The 17,421-nt window shown below is 41.4% G+C and overlaps 1 protein-coding gene across 1 annotated transcript in view; it reads left to right on the top strand.

Moving 5' to 3' along the window:
• The first annotated feature begins 452 nt into the window (after positions 1-452).
• Positions 453-17,421, top strand: part of LOC122800024 (uncharacterized protein K02A2.6-like) — a 28,529-nt gene continuing 11,560 nt past the window's right edge. Inside the window, 1 exon segment of the mRNA XM_044069529.1 lies at positions 453-536. Coding sequence (XP_043925464.1) covers positions 453-536 — 84 coding nt within the window.

Consider the following 17,421-nt stretch of genomic DNA (forward strand, 5'->3'; position numbering starts at 1 on the left):
AAAAGCTTTTTCAAGAACTAAATTTCAAGTCCGTTGACATTTTCCTGTTTTGGGCGAGAGAAGTTTAGAGCTGAGGTTATGTCTGCTTATCTACGATTGCTTGCACTTTATAGATTTATACACGACTCTGCTTGGAGCTACTGCACTAGTTTTGCATACTGCACTAATGAACATCTCCTGGACTGGAATTTTACTACAAAATGTCAACAGAGATTTCTTTAGGGCATTCAAAATCCGCTTCACATAAGTCATCATGACTAAAATATAGTTCAAACAACCATATCTGACAAATTCATTTCATTTGGGTCCTATTTTAAATCCCCATTTTATTTGCCTACTTCAGAAAGACATTAATGTCAGCCACACAACAAGCTGTATAATGACAGAGTGCTACACAAGTGAAAGAATTCTACATTCATCTTTTGCTGTCACATATTTAATCACATTTAGGCATGGAAACTGAAGATCATTACAGAGTAGAACAGCAGAACTTCACACTAGCTTTAGCTGAATTTGCTGAAATCCTGTCAGATTTAGTAAGAAAGTTTGCAGTTAGTGCAGAGGATTAAGGTTATACTATTAACATGCTTCTTCTTGTTATGCGGGGTTTGATTCCCTCGGCCTTCATTTGTCTACTGTGTGACCTTGAGCAAATCAGCTATCCAGATGGTGATCTTGGGAAACTGGGCTAGGTTCTCCAGTGGTCTCCTAGACTACATGCCTAGAAAATTCCTACGAACCTAGAGGAGACTGAATGCTTGCTAGACTTAATTTTGTTGGGTGTATTATTATGGAAGAGCATGGCGGATTTAGCTTGGGAATCAGAACGTTATCTAGGTAAACGTCAACTTTAATTGGATTTTACTGTTTTGAACTGCTTTTTCTGGTGCAAACCTTAACATAAGCTAAATGCATCCATGCAGAGATTATGATAAGCAATGCTGATGTTATAAAGATTTCATGCCTTTATGTTTGATAGATGTGAATTGTTTGCATATACATACCTAATTCAGCTAGCTAAAGTATTAGACAGGAATGTTTTTTTCCATAGTTAGGAAGCAGAGCATCTGCTGCAACAGCTTCATGTTGAATTCCAGCACTGGCTTTGATGAGGTTTCAGTGATAAGCTACTGTTCTGACAGCTGGCACAGGGATTAAGTCTGTGAGCTGGAGCTGCCGTCATGCTGGGTTTTAGTCCTTCAGCTCATTTTTGCCTTCTATGTGACACTGAGTATTGACTTAACCAGGAATTGCTCCCAGGTCTCCTCTGAAAAGCGACTATGTGTCCAATGGGTCTAGCAGGTTAACAAATGGCTATTATTATTATTATTATTATTATTATTATGGCTGCAAGATACCGACAATAGTTGATATGTAATTTCTTCACTTTTGTTTGAAGTTATTTGTTTAAATACTCCTTGTATATCAGGGTAATTTGTGGTTGACAAGTGTGTACTGGTGTGTACTGAATTTGGCGAGAATATGATTAATATATCTACCTTGTTTGTGTTATTATCTATCTCCTTACTAGTGGCAGTGAATCTGCTACATTAACAGATACTTTGCTGCAACTGATTTCCTTAGGAGGAAAGGATGGAATAATAAACTAATTTTCAGCCCAGACCCAGATAGCTGAATTTGTAGAGCTACCTTACTGGATCACTTGGCACTGCATAATAATAGCCTGTTCTACAGGAAATTTATATTACCCATCCTTATGGTTCTTAATTAGCTCTAGGCCAGACATACAGTATTGTTCTGGCAAAGACTATTATTCAACAAAATAATTTCTGAGCCTGCTTCTTCTGCACAATCCTAATTTGTTTATATTAGAGGTCTCCTTGTGACTACCATTCAGCTTGCCCGATCAGTATACTATTTCTTGGTCTCCTAATGTAATTCTTCTCTAACTGAGCTGGAGCATATTTTGTATTATATATGGGATATTTATGATTTTGGACAACTTTATCGATAAGTGAATGCTACACCATTACAGCCCTTATGAATTTTAGTAGATAATGTTTAAATGTTGCTATTTCATTGGCTAGAGCCTATGGATTAGCAGAGGGATACTATCACTATATTTATAGGTGGTTCCCACTTTTCATTAGTATCGCAATTGAACAGAAGAGTTTTTGATCAGCATAAACTGTTGGAATTTCAGAAAGCTTCCAAAATGAGGCATGTATTGGAAGTTCTGTTTGTGTCAACTAAATGTCTTTCTGTATGTGAAAAGTTATGAATAATAATATTTTTTCAACTTTTGTTGATGGTATTATCTTTACTGTTATGAATAACAATTAGCAATTGCTGGTGAATGACTGCTTGAATTGTGGTTGTACTGTACAGGGGCCTACATACATACTTTTTTAATTGTCTGCACTAACCTAGAGTATTCTGAGGTTAGTTTCATCATTTTATTTAGAGGAAATATATGAAGTAATGTAACATCTGTACCTCTTTCTGAATCACCTGAATCATTTTTCACCCTCTCATGTTGCACATGGATCTTTCTGTATTGGTTTAGCTATTTGTAAAATGGATTTGCAACAGAAGGATTACTAGAGAAGAGAATGATGGATTAACCTTGGGAATCAGAGTGACATGTTAGCAAGCACTAACTTTCAGTGAATTATAATGTTGGACAAAACATTTTCTGAAGCAGAGTTGAAGAGACACCAAGAGCACTGATGCATACTCAGGACTATGACTTCTATTTATGTTTTTTATACTTAATTAATGTGAACTGCTAGTGTGCACTTGTCTAATTCAGCCAGATAGCATCCTGATTTTAAAGCATTAGTCAGCTATTGTTTTCCTGGAGTCAGGAAAGTGCAACATCTGTACACACATTGTCATGCTGAATTTCAGTTTAGTATGTAAACAACACTGACGTTATACAGCCTTTAGTGAAAAGGGATACAATGACAATAGTGGCTCTGTTTTACACAGAGATTTTTGGTATTTTACTCATTAACATTGTGCAAAGCAGCGCGTTTCACTTCTCCTGTATCTGAATACTTTGTGGTCGGCAGGTTTGTACTGGCTGGATTTTGGTGAAAACTGGGCTTTGTCAGTTAGCACTCATCTCATTTTTGTATAATCTTAATAATGTTGCAGACCTGCTACATCATTTTTTTTTGCTTCTAAGATACTCTGCTAAGGTCACTGGGATAAAGCCAATCTCTGCACTTCTTACAACCATATCCACCTAAAGTGGTACTGTCTTTATAAACAGGAGTACTGACCTCTCTTTCTGCTCTTTTTCTCTCTCTCTCAAAAAAAAAAAGTAAAACCCAGAAATGACTTGCAGTCTCTTTCATATTTGCAAAATAGGTCAAATAATTGCTGTCCTACTCTACATAATTTTTCTTATAGTATTAACATGATCCAAACACACTGAACCCTTGAACCATCACTACTTTTTTATTACAAGAAAGTTCAGGTGTGTAAAATCTTACCATAATGGTAGATGCCTTTGCCTTCATTGCTGCAGTATTCTTAACATAGGGGATTCCCTGCCATGGCAGACCAACATCCGGCCAGTCTACCAAAGAATCCTGTTGATTTAAAGGTACTCCGAATGTCACCTACACATTCCTTGCGTAGCATAGGGCATAAAGGTGACATTCAGGCCTACCATAGTCAGAACTGATTGCCCCGGTAGGAACGCCAGTCCAAGGAACCCAAGAGGTAATCTGTACATCTAGGAAAGCAAAGGACTATGGGGAATGAGGGCGGGAGTGAATACCAGAGCGTGAAGGCAAGGACATCTACCGTTATGGTAAGATTTTACACAGCTGTACTATGTCCTTACATTCACTGCTGCAGTATTCTTAACATCTGGGAGAGTGCCAAAGGTCAAGAGGAAACTAGGGAGGAGAAGAATCAAAAGAGTCCCCTAAAAAGCCATGAAGAACAGCCCTAGCAAGACCAGCCCCAGCTCTAGAAATACCATCCAACTTGTAGTGCTTGGCAAAGGTGTGCACAGAAGTCCAGGTAGCTGTTTCAAGAATAGAATTAGTATCTAAGCCCTTGACAAAAAGCACCCAAAGAAGTTACAGCTCTAGGTGAATGAGCCTTAACTGAAGAAGAAAGGCTGTTGCCATGAAAAGTGTAACAAAAAGAAATAGCCTTAGGAATCCAAGAAGAAACAGTTTGCTTGGATACAGCAAGTCCCAAAGATCTAGGATGAAAAGAAACAAATAACTGATCAGATTTTCTAAAAGCTTTAGTCTTATCCAAATAAACCTTGAGTTGTATGTCCAAAGTATGCAGCACCCTCTCACTGTCAGTTTGCAGGAGGGGAAAAAGTAGGTAGATTAATAGACTGATATCTAGCTCATTAACCACCTTCAGCATAAAAGAAGGGTTAGTGCGCAAGGACACTCTGTCCTCATGAAAGATCAAAAACAGGAGGACAAGCCATAAGGGCCTGTAACTCAGACACCCGTCTGACAGAAGGAAGAGTTAACAAAAGAACATTCTTCCAAAAACAATGTTGCAAGGAAGCTGAAGCAGCAGGCTCAAAAGGAGCCTGAGTCAACTTCTCCAAAAGAAAATTAAGATCCCAGGGAGGAGGAACAGGTTTCCTGGGACGTTTAATATTAAGGACGCCTTTAAAAAATTGGTTCACCTCAAATCTAGAAGATAAAGAAGGAGAAAAAGGCAGACAAGCAGAAAAAGCTGATAGGTGGGCTTCAGTAGAAGAATGGGCCAAACCAACATTCAGCATGTCACACAAATAAGAGAGAACCAAAGGAACAACCACAGTAAGTGGGTCCAGGTTACAAAAGAGAAACACCAAATAGAAAACCTCTTCCATTTGGATAGGTAAGATTTCCTAGTAGTAACTTTCCTGGCCTCCTGCAGGACTTGCAGCACGTCCTCAGCAAAAAGGTGTCTATGAGGAATTGAAATCCTATCACCCACAGTGTCAGTTGAAGCGTGGACAGGTGGGGATGGATGAGAGATCCCATGTCTTGTGAGAGTAGCTCCACCCTGTGAGGTAACTTGTGATGATTGCCCCTGGCTAAATGCAGAAGAAGAGAGAATCACTGCTGTTGCAGCCAAAATGGAGTTACCAACAAGATTTTGGGAGCATTTTGTCGAATTCTGAATAGGACTTTCGGAATGAGAGTAAGGGGAGGGAATGCATAAAGAAACATCCCCTTCCAAGAAAATGAGACAGCATCCACCATCCACACTAGACAACCTGGGACTCTGGCACAAAACAGAGGAAGTTGTCTGTTCAGAAGGGAGGCAAAAAGATCCACTTGAGGAGTACCCCACTGTTGGATAATGTCCAGAAACACATCCCTGTGAAGCATCTATTCGTGGGATTGAGTTAGGACCCTGCTCATAGTGTCTGCCACAATGTTCTGACTGGAAGGAATATAAATTGCCTGAAGAGTTACTTAATACTTGACAACATGATTCCATACTAGAAGTTCCAAATGGCAAAGATAAGATCTTGTTCTTCCTTCTTTGTTGATATACCACATCACTGGGGTATTGTCTGTGAACACGTTGAGAGAATGTCAGATAAAACTAAAGAGGACCAACCACAGCTAGGTGTATAACAACTTTAATAATGAGTAAGCACTTTCACAGCCAGCACAGCCGCTTCTTATAGGTTCATAGGTAGGTACTAGGCTATCGGCCCAAGGGCTTAAGTAAGCCTAGCCAACAAGGTTCCCTGGCTTACGCCACCCAAGAAAGTTAATTTCCTGTGCCCCTGTTGAGCAGAGCCACAGAAGTGATCCCCGGGGTTTATTTCTTATTTCCCATCCACTCATCAAGATTTTTCTTAAAGAGTGCTAATGAGGAATTTTGCTTGACATAGATGGGTAGCTTGTTCCAGAGTATGGGAAGTCTCTGGGACAGGAATCTATCCCTCCAGCATCTCCTGTTTATTGTGGTGACAAGGTTTAGGCCTCTAGAACTTGTAGCTCGGAGGAATTGGGATTTCCTTAGGTGTAGCATGTCCAACATCTCTGGGTTTAACATAGCTTTATATGTTAGGCAGAGATCTCCTCGGAGTAGGCGATATGCTACAGAGTAAAGCTGGAGTTTTTTGAGATGGTCAGTGTAGGGCATCTGTTTGAGGCCAGTAATCCTCTTTGTGAGGTACTTCTGTGGCCTTTCCAGCTGCTGCAAATGTCTTGTGAGGTACATTCCAAAGGGGGATTGTACTCTATAATGGGTCTAATGAGTGCCAAGTAGAGGGGAACAATGACCTCTTTTTTCCTGGATGAGAACCCTTTTGTGATGAGGTGTGCCACATAGAAGGATTTCCTGACTACTGTGGCGATGTGATTATCAAAGGAGAGACTACTGTCCAAATGGGTCCCAAGGTCTCTTATCACAAATTCGGCATTGAGTAGACTGCCGTTTATGTGATAGTTCATGGGTACAGAGTTTTTACCAAAGGGGATGGACAATGCACTTTTTAGCATTGAGCTTGAGGCCATGCCTCTGACACCAGGCTTCTGTCTCAGTGAGGTTCTTCTGTAGGATGTCCACACCATTTGGGGACTTGACTATGGCTCCTAGTTTGCAGTTATCAGTGAACTTCATTAGCCAGAGGCCTTCTGTGTTAGCCTATACTTCGGAGAAGTAGATACCAAACAGGAGAGGTCCCAGGACTGAACCCTGGGGTACTCCACTTGTCACTGGTTTTAAGTCAGATTTGAAGTCTGCAACTTCTACAGTGTGGGTTCTGTCAGTGAGCCAGTTGGCAACCCATCTTGTGATGTAGGGATCTATACCTACTTTAGTGAGTTTAGCTATAATTCTACAATGGGGGATGGTGTCAAAAGTATTGGTGAGGTCAAGACAGGCTGTGTGAGCCACCTTACCCTCGTCTATGGCTTTGGTGACTGTCTCAAAGAAGTCAGTCAGGTTCAGAAGGCATGACCTGCCTTTCACATACCTGAACTGGGTGGGGTCCAGAGTTTGGAGGCTACCAATGTCTTTGTTTATGAGTTCCATGATGATATGTTCCATGGCCTTGCAGACCAGGTTCATCGAGCTAATAGGGCAACAGTTCCCAGGATCAGTAGTGGCTCCCCCTTTGTGGAGTGCAATAACTGTTGCTGTGTACCATTCACTGGGCACAAAGCCTGACGTGAGACTATGATTGAACATGGTGCTTAGGTGGGGAGCCAGTTCGTTCTGATGTTCATGTAAAACGCCGCCTGAGATGTTGTCTGGTCCCATGGATGCTGTGTTTTTGGTTTTAGAGAGTGCAGCTTTTACCTGCATAGATGTGATTACAGGGACTCTGCATTCTTCCTGTATAGATATGGGCCCTTTAGGGGGTGAGAGGGGGTAAAGTTAGCAATGAACCTATCTGACAGGGTGTTGGCAATATCAGTTGGTTCTGTAATTTTCATGCCATTTTGCTGTAACTCAGAGCAGATCTGGGTGTTGTCATTGAGATTCTTGACATAGCTATAGAATGCTTTGTAGATGATGGTGATTTTGTTTTTGTAGCGAGCTTTGGAGGATCTTATAAGGGATCTCAGCTTCTTACTTGAGGCTGACCAGGGAGCTCCTCCACTCATGGGATTTTACTCTCTTTTGCAACAGTTTCTTTCTTCTGTTGTAGAGTTTGTTTATGGCAGGGGACCACCAGATCGGCTTCCTTTTTTTGAAGGATAGTGTCTTGGTTCTGTTTGGGATAGCATGATCCATGCACTCATGTAAGTGCTTATAGAGAGCATTTGTGTAGGATTCAGCAGTCATAACTGTATCGTCCATCTGCATGGGTGTCATGAAGTTCATCACTTCTGCCTTAAGAAGCATGATGTTGGCTTTGCTGAAAATTTTTACCATGGTTTCCTTAATGGTGGGTGGGGGTGGGATGCGAATATCTAGGGTGATTAGCTTATGGTCGGATCTGACCAACGAGGAGTTGATTTCAGGTATGGAACACCGGTCACTCATGCTGGTAATGACCAGGTCTAGGATATTGTTGTCCCTGGTGGGGGTGTGGATAAGTTGATCCAGGGCATTGGAATTTATGAATTCCCGAAAGCATTGAGCGAAGGAGTTGGTGTGAGTAGTTTTCCCAGTTAATGGTGGGGTAGTTAAAATCTCCCATTATTAGGGTGTTTGGTTGAACCCTAATATTTTCCAGTATATCAATAAAAGAGGAGTGGGAATCCTGGGGCATGGTGGGGGATCTGTAGCAAGCTACAGTTTGGATTACAGTTTTGCCCAGAGTTAGTTGCACTTGGATAACCTCGGATGCATTATGCTGCACAACTAGCCTAAAGGTGTGGATATCCTTAATGAATATGGACAGGACACACCTCTGCCTTTGGTGTTCTGGTACAGGTTAGATGGCCGAAAAGTGTGGTATGAGTTATAGTCTGGTAATGCAGGGGTGCTCTCTAGAGCCTTGAACCAGGTCTCAGTCACTGCACAGATATCAATGTTCTCCATTTTAAGGAGTGCTTCGAGTGAGTGCATTTTGAGATTTAGACTTCTAGCACTGAGTAGCATTACCCTCAGTTTTTGCTTGCCTGTTCCTGTTATAGTGGTGAATTTGTTATTTGAACCTTGCCTAAAAAGGCACTATAGGGGTGGCAAGAGTCTTAGCCAGTATCCAGAATCCCAGGGGCGACAGGTGTAGGCCATCTCTGCCAAAGCATTATGGTCTGTTGACCATGTCGTCCCAGGCAGACTGATACTGGATTCCCTTAGAATGACACCAGAAGCTTAGCCAATTGTTGAAGTCAATCATTTTGTCCTTGTACTGCGGTATCATTCTGGGTGATGGCAGGATGCTAATCAGGGCTAGGCTCATACCTGCCTGGGCTACAAGATCGGAGTGCTCTTCCATGTCTCTTTTCATGTAGTCCAGGGAGGTATGTCTCAGGTCGTTCACTCCAACATGGATAATGACAGAGTCATATTTGTACTTGTGGAGTGACCTTTGTGAGTGGGTTATGTGGCTGATCCTGGCAGCTGACAGTAATCTTCTCCTTGTTTATCCTGGTTAGTGGGAGATCAGTATGCCTGCCTATAGAGTCACCTATGACTAGTGTGTTAGGTAAGTTGGTTTGCTTTATGGGCTGTGGTTTATTGGCACACTGAGTCTGTGGGCTATGTGTCATTTGAGTTGTGTTGGAGTGGGTTGAGGTTGCTTGCGTTACTGCTTTGGAGGTCTCTGTTGCTTGAGCAGATTATTATTGAGAGCCTCTGCGAATGTTTTTGTGGTTCTATGTGTGGATTTTGGTGGTGTAGGTTTAGTGAAATTATGTGATGAGTGTGGTGTGGTGCAAGTGTTTACCTTCTCCTCTTGACTGTCAAGTTCAGTCTTGGTTGGAGAGAGCTTTACCTCCAGTTTGGCTAGATAAGTGCATCTCTCACAGGTTGTGGTGTTGGGTGGTAGGATGAGAGGGTTGTCTGTTTACGAGGCAATTGCTACATTGCCTCAAGATGCCCAGATTCATCAGATAGACAGGAGAGAACCCTTGGACATGCCTGAATAAACACCTACTTTCCTCTAGACAAGTGAGGAAAGTGAGTATAAGAGCTGTTTTTCCTCTAAGCAAGTGAGGAAAGTTAAGTACAAAAACTGTTTTCCTCTAGGTAAAGAAGAAGGTTGTAGCTTATTTAGTGCTAACAACAAGTTCTGAACAAGTGCTGAGCATGAAAAAGCAAATTCAAGTGCTAAAACTGAGAATCTGAACCTGGATCTTGTGGTAGATAGGCTACCTAGTACTTACCACTCCCACTGATAAGCTAGAATGCTTCCCTCCAACACAGAAAGGCTTTGGGGGCTCAGAAGCTTACAAACAATCCTGGATACAGCAAATCTGTATCTGGACTAGACTAGTTACAGGAAAGGTGGGAAACAAGCGCAAACGCGGGCTTTTAAACCAGAAAGTTGAAAGAGATGGAAAAACTGCCCAAACGGCCAATAAATTACAGTTTCAGGGCCAGAAACCACTCTTGTGGTAGATAGACTACCTAGTGCTTACCACTCCCACTGACAAGCTAGAAGACGTCCCTACAACACAGAGGGGAGCTCAGAAGCTTACCAACAGTCCTGGATACAGCAAATCTGTATTTGGACTAGACTAGTTACAGGAAAGATGGGAAACAAGCGCAAACACAGGATTTTAAACCAGTAAGTTGAAAGAGATGGAAAAACTGCCAAACAGTCAATAAACTACAATTTCTGGGCCAGAAACTAGTCTTGTGGTAGATAGGCTTTCTAGTGCTTACCACTTCCACTGATAAGCTAGAAGGCTTCCCTCCAACACAGAAAGGCTTGGGGGGCTCAGAAGCTTACAAACAGTCCTGGATACAACAAATCTGTACCTGGACTAGACTAGTTACAGGAAAGGTGCGAAACAAGCGCAAATGTGGGCTTTTAAACCAAAAAGTTGAAAGAGATGGAAAAACTGCCCAAACGGCCAATAAACTACAGTTTCTGGACCAGAAACCACTCTTGTGGTAGATAGGCTACCTAGTGCTTTCCACTCCCACTGATAAGTTAGAAGGCTTCCCTCCAACACAGAAAGGCTTGGAGGGCTCAAGCTTACAAACAGTCCTGGATACAGCAAATCTGTATCTGGACTAGACTAGTTACAGGGATGGTGGGAAACAAGTGCAAACACAGGCTTTTAAACCAGAAGGTTGAAAGAGATGGAAAAACTGTCCAAACAGCCAATAAATTACAATTTCTGGGACAGAAACCACTCTTGTGGTAGATAAGCTACCTAATGCTTACCACTCCCACTGATAAGCTAGAAGGCTTCCCTCCAACACAGAAAGGATTTGGGGGCTCAGAAGCTTACAAACAGTCCTGATTAAAGCAAATCTGTATCTGAACTAAACTAGTTACAGGAAAGGCAGGAAAAAAGCTTAGAAACAGAAAGGAGAAACAGAAGATAATTCAAATTAAGGACCTAAGTGGCTTGCCCTTCACAAATGTTCTCTCTGTATTAGATAGAATGAGCTAGTGACACTAGACTGGAATAGAGCTGGGATAGAGCTGAACAGATGGGACTGGTAGGAGTGTCTGAAGTCAAAATATGATCTCACTGTACTCGGTTGAGTGAGCAAATGAGATAGACCCAGGAGGAGTGTTCAAACACAAATTTACAGAAGGGGCAGGAAATTCCAAAGCCACCAAGATTAATACCAGAACAAGAACAGGGAGGGCAGGCGGGAAACTAACTGCAGAGACAGAGAGACCACAGTATTCTATGAAACAATTAAATAGAAAAATAAATAACTACACAGAGAGACAGACCGATGAAACAATTAAATACACAGAAAAATAAAACAAAATGCAATACAATCTTTAACACTGCATGTTTGTACTTAATGCAGCTAGTAATGCAGTTAATTGTAGGTATGTAGCAGAAGCCAAACAACTCAGATATTGAGCAGTAATAAATTCAAAGATATGTGACTCTTATAATACAGAGAAACCCTATAGGCTACAAGTTTAACACTGAATATCAATGAAGTGAAACACAATAGCCCCCACTAACTGCAGACACAGAGAGACCACAGTATTCTATGAAACAATTCAATAGAAAGATAAATACCTACAGAGAGAGAGACAGACCAATGAAACAATTAAATACACAGAAAAATAAAATAAAATGCAGTAAAATCTTTAACACTCCAAGTTTGTACTTAACTCAGCTAGTAATGCAGTTGATTGTAGGTATGTAGCAGAAGCCAAACAACTCAGATATTGACTCAAATACAGCAAAATCACTATTTCAGTATTTAAAAGTATTCAAACCAATCAAAAGCAGTGATTAATTAATAAATTAACATTCCAAACAATTTAAAAGAACCTTCAAGGAATAACACACTAAAAATGCGAGTTCAAAAACTTTTCACAAACTGAGACTGTAATCAGCATAACAATAAATATTAAAATAGTATATGAAACAAATATATATATATATATATATATATATATATATATATATATATATATATAAATATATATATATATATATATATATATATATATATATATACATATATATAGAAATATATATATGTGTGTGTGTGTATATATATATATATATATATATATATATATATATATATATATATATATATATATATGGATTCACTTCATAATCTCGAAATACTGCAATATCGAATTGCAGTATCTCGAAATCATGAAGTCGAATACCCTAAACACCAAACATGCATAAACCCGACACCCAAAATCACGAATCCACAAAATCCCGAAAAACACACATCACACACTAGAAAACGCATACATACAACAAGCGTACATACCTCCCAACATTTCCCTACAACAAACATAACACACATGAACACAACCAAACACATACACACACCTACTCTTAGTATATGCTGGGGGGCAAGCTCCCCTGCACCCCCCATGTGGGTGGCTGTGCCTTCCACACCCCCCTTCTTATATATATACTAACTCCGAGGTCGCATAACATTCCATAACACACACAACCCAGCGCCGCACATTCCACCCCCCTGCACAAACACACATCACAGACACATGAACACCAGCACTCCCAACACTAACACATTCACAGTGCACAACACCTACCCTAGCCTATACCTCAAACATGTCAACACACTCAAATACACCCCCCCCCAAACCCTAAAAAAGTACAGTTACCTAACGAGCTATCCATACCACAGGTTTGACATTCTGCATTCGACTTTTCCAGGTTTGCGATTTCCGTCCGTTCGACTTTACAGGCTCAAAATTCAAAAATTTGATATTTTAGTATTTTGAGCATGTAAAGTGTTCCCATATATATATGTATATGTATTTATATGTATATATATATATATATATATATATATATATATATATATATATATATATATATATATATTTATATATATAAAATCACATGAAATCATATCAGTGGGGGAGTGTGTGTGCTTCTAAAGCTTATTTAATAGAGACCTTTAACTGGTTTCCTTTACTTTTCTTGTAACACATTGAGAGAACCTGGAGAAAAAAGTGGAGGAAAGGCCTTAAGAGTCAACAGAGGAGTTCTCATCTCTTTGACATTGATGTGCTCCTTCTGCTGATGAGGTGACCACACCCCCCTGAACTTTTAGGGAGGCAAATGTAGCCCCCCATCCCATGTCTGAAGCATCTGTGAACAATTCCTGAGAGGAAGAGGGGGATGTAAAGGGATCCCTGGATTCAGAGACAACTTCTGAATCCACCAGTGAAGTTTCTGTCTGAGATAAGGAAGAAGAGGAGCTACAAAGCCTTGAGGATGTGCATGTTGAAGACACACTGACTTCAGAAATGATTGAAACTTTCCTTGTGAAGTTTGGCCAGAGGTAGCATTGAAATGGTGGATGCCATGAAACTCAGAGCATTCACAAACTCCCTGGTGGTAATGGAAGCCAAATGAAGAAGAGTGTGAAAGAAAGAAATGAGAGCTAAGGCCTTTGGAGGGGCAGGGAAGCCAGCATGACACTGTCTGAATCCTGCAACTCAGAAATACATGATCCTAAAAATGAATCAGAGAAGACTTTTTGAAATTTATAGTGAACCCCAGACTCTGAAGAAGGGAAACGGCAAAATGAATATTTTACAAAAGGGTCTCTGGAAAGGACACCTGAATCAACAGGTCATCCAAGTGAGGAAATATTTGTATCCCTTGAAGCCTGCAAAAAGCAGTCACAGGAGCAAGGCATTTGGTGAACACCCTTAGGGAACTTGAAAGGCCAAAGGGCAAAGCAGAAAACTGAAAATGCCAGGAAGCAACAGAGAAATGTAAAAACTTCCTGAAAAGAAGATGGATTGGAATATGGAGATAAGCATTCTTGAAATGCAGAGACACCATATAGGCCTGAGGGAGCAAGAGAGGAAACAGAATCTGAAAAGGCAACATCTGAAAGGAAGGCACTTTTAGTAAGTGTTTAGATGAGAGAGGTCTAGAATAGGTCTCCAAGTGCCCTCTTTCCTGTACACTAGAACCCTTTCCCCCTTTGGGACACAGGCATTTCTTGAATAGTACCCTGAGTCAAAAGATTTTGAAGAACCTCAGGGAAAAAGGGAAGTTGTTTTCGAGGAGGCTGAAGAATGCCCATAAAAGGAGGATGGGATTTCCACACCATGCAGTACCCCTGACGAATGATTGACAGAACCCAAGAATCCTGAGTGATTTGAAGTCAAACAGGAAGAGAAAGGGGAAGAGAAAGAGGAATGTGTCTGGGAAGGGACAGATAGTCATACAGCACCTGGTTTGTCTGGAAAGGAAAGCTTCAGAGTCCCTGAAAACTGAGTAGCCTTAGCAGGAGGAGCCCATTTGCCACTCTTCTTACTGTTAGTAGAAGGGCAGGATTACCTACGAACAAAGGCAGGCTTTGTGGGGTAGTTTCTCTGAAATTTAGGCACAGGAGAAACAAACACATGTTTAAGCTCCTGTATTGTCTTACCCTTATTCTGAAGGGATTTAAACAAACCAGCAGCAGCTTCCCCAAACAAAAGCTTAGAATCCAGAGGAGCATCCATCAACTTAGCCTTAATATCATTGGGTAGAGGTTGAAGCCTAAGCCAGGAATACCTCCTCATCACTGAACCAAAAACAGCAGCCCTAGAAGAGGCATCTGCTACATCATAACTATAGTTAATAGGATGACAAACGACTTGACAGGAAGTCCCTAGCAAGGAAAGAACAGAAGTTTTACTCTCAAAGTTTGGAAAAATCAGAAATAAGTTGACAGGTCTGAGAAATAAGAGCCAAAACATGCCTAAAGATATGGGTCGTCTGATAATTGGGTCTATATCAGAACATCGAAATACTGAAACTTCGAATGTTCTGATATCGAACACTATTCAGAGAATGCTAATAGCGAAGCTGCAGAACAGTGAATTATTTCCTTGGGAAATAATTCGGTTGGCTGTTTCTGTGGCTTCGCTATTCTTAGCGTTGTGGTGGAAAATTATGGGTTGGGTTCAGGTAAGTGTGCGATTGTTTGTACGTTAGGGTTAGGGGTGGGTTAAGTGAGTTAGGGTTAGGGCGCGGGTTAGGCATGTGTGCGATAGTGACAGACTTTAGGGTTAGGGGTGGTTTAAGTGAGTTAGGGTTAGGGTGCGGGTTAGGTGAGTGTGTGATAGTGATGGACCTTAGGGTTAGGGTTTATGTTAAGGTAAGTGGGTAGATAGTAGTGTATGTTTAGTTTAGTGTAGCGTTAGATGTAGGAATTTAAGTGTATGTGTGTGGTTGCTGCTTGTTTGATGTGCTTGTGTTGTGTGTATGTGTTTCGGAGCAGCAAATTTTTTCCATGGGAAAAAATTTGCTGTTCTGAATGTTCGATATTTTCATGTTTAGATGTTTTGGGGCCGATGAAATAGCATTCGCTATTTTCATCTTTCGATAACGTGATATAAACTCTGATAATTAATAGCCCTAAAAACTAGGGTAGCCGAAGTGTAAACCTTCTTACCAGTCTTTACAGAGCTCTGCTGTCCTTGTCAGAAGGCAGTAATTTGGGTGAAGGAAGCAATTGAGATGGCTTATCAGTAGCTATAGATACTACAGAGGGGTCAGGAGCGGGACATTTATATAAAAAAAAAAAAAAAAAAAAAAATTCCTCAGATACCCTATAAAACCTGTCAGGTTTCTTGGGAGCAGGGGGCAGAGAATCAGGTGCACAAGAGGCATTGGAAAGAGGCATTGGAAAAAGCATCCAGCAAAGCAGCCAAAACACATGGAATAGCCACAGGCTTATAGGTTCATAGGTTCATAGGTTCATACTAGGCTATCTGCCCGAGGGCATTTATAAGCCTAGCCCATAGTTTTGTGGCTTACACCACCCCTTTTGTATGGGGAACTATACCCATTATTTTGCTGTGCCTCTGTCTAGCAGTGACACTGAGGTAATCCCTGGAGTATATCTGCGATCTCCCATCCATTGGTCAAGATTTCTCTTGAACAAGGCCAGCGAGGTGCTCTGCCTCACATATACCGGGATTTTGTTCCACAGCATAGGGAGTCTTTGGGTGATGAATCTATCCCTCCAGCACGTCCTATTAATAGCCATGTCGAGGTTTAAGTCTCCCGCCCTTGTGGCTCTGATGGATCTAGATTTTTTGAGGTGAAGCATATTCATCAAATCTGGGTTAGACATGGCCTTGTATGTCAAGCAAAGGTCACCTCTGAGCAAGCGGTAAGCGACTGAATAGAGCTGGAGTTCTTCCAGTCGGGCAGCATAGGACAGATTTTTGAGACCCTTTATCCTTTTGGTGAGGAACTTTTGTGGCCTCTCCAGCTGCTGCAAGTGTCGGGTCAGATACATTCCGAATGGGGCATTGTACTCAATCATTGGTCTGATGAGTGATGAGTACAGGGAGACTATGACCTCCCTTGATCTAGATGTGAATCCCTTCATGATAAGGTGGGCAATGTAGAAGGTCTTCCTAACTACTTTAGCTACATGGGTGTCAAATGACAGGCTACTGTCAACCTGGGTCCCCAGGTCCCTGATAACTTCTTCTGTGCTCAGAGGATTACCACCTATATGGTAGCTAGGGTAACCTTGTTTTTCCCGAAGGGTATGACTATGCATTTTTTGGCATTTAACTTTAGGCCATGGCTCTGGCACCAGTCATCCATTTCTGTGAGACCCTTCTGAAGAATATCTGTGTCAGATGTGTTTTCGACGGCCAGTTTGCAGTCATCTGCAAACTTTGTCAGCCATAACCCTCCTGTGTTTGCTTGTACTTCGGAAAAGTAGATGCCAAACAAGAGTGGGCCCAGGACTGAGCCCTGTGGGACACCACTTGTGACAGGCTTTGAGTCTGACATGGCGCCAGCAACTCTGACCCTGTGGGTTCTGTCGCTCAGCCAGTTTGCAACCCATCTTGTGATGTATGGGTTAACATTTAAGCTGATGAGTTTTTCAATGATACCCGAGTGGGGTATTGTGTCGAAGGCCTTTGCCAGATCGAGGTAGGCTGTATGGACTGCCTTTCCCTCATCAATGGCTTTGGTGACTGTTTTGAAAAAGTCAACCAAGTTTAAAAGGCATGATCTGCCTTTGACAAAGCCAAACTGGGTTGGATCCAAAGTCTGCAAATTCCCTATGTCTTTATTTATGAGGTCCATTATGATCCTCTCCATAGCTTTGCAGATAAGGCTTGTCAAGCTAATGGGCCGGTAATTTCCAGGGTCTGTGGAGGCACCGCCTTTGTGAAGTGGGACCACAGTCGCAGTGCGCCACTCCCTGGGTACGTATCCAGAGGTGAGACTATGATTAAACAGCTGTCCTAGCTGTGGGTTTAATTCATTCTCTGAATTATGAGATTCCAACTGCAACAACTCATAGTACCTCTTATGGATATCAGAGACCTGAGCACAATCCCACGTAAAAAATCCTTCTTTGTAGAGAATGTGTCCCCAAAAGAAATTT

The sequence above is a fragment of the Protopterus annectens genome, chromosome 1.part0 (genome assembly GCF_019279795.1).
Source record: "Protopterus annectens isolate FY-2018-M chromosome 1.part0, PAN1.0, whole genome shotgun sequence".
Classification (NCBI taxonomy): Eukaryota; Metazoa; Chordata; order Ceratodontiformes; family Protopteridae; genus Protopterus; species Protopterus annectens.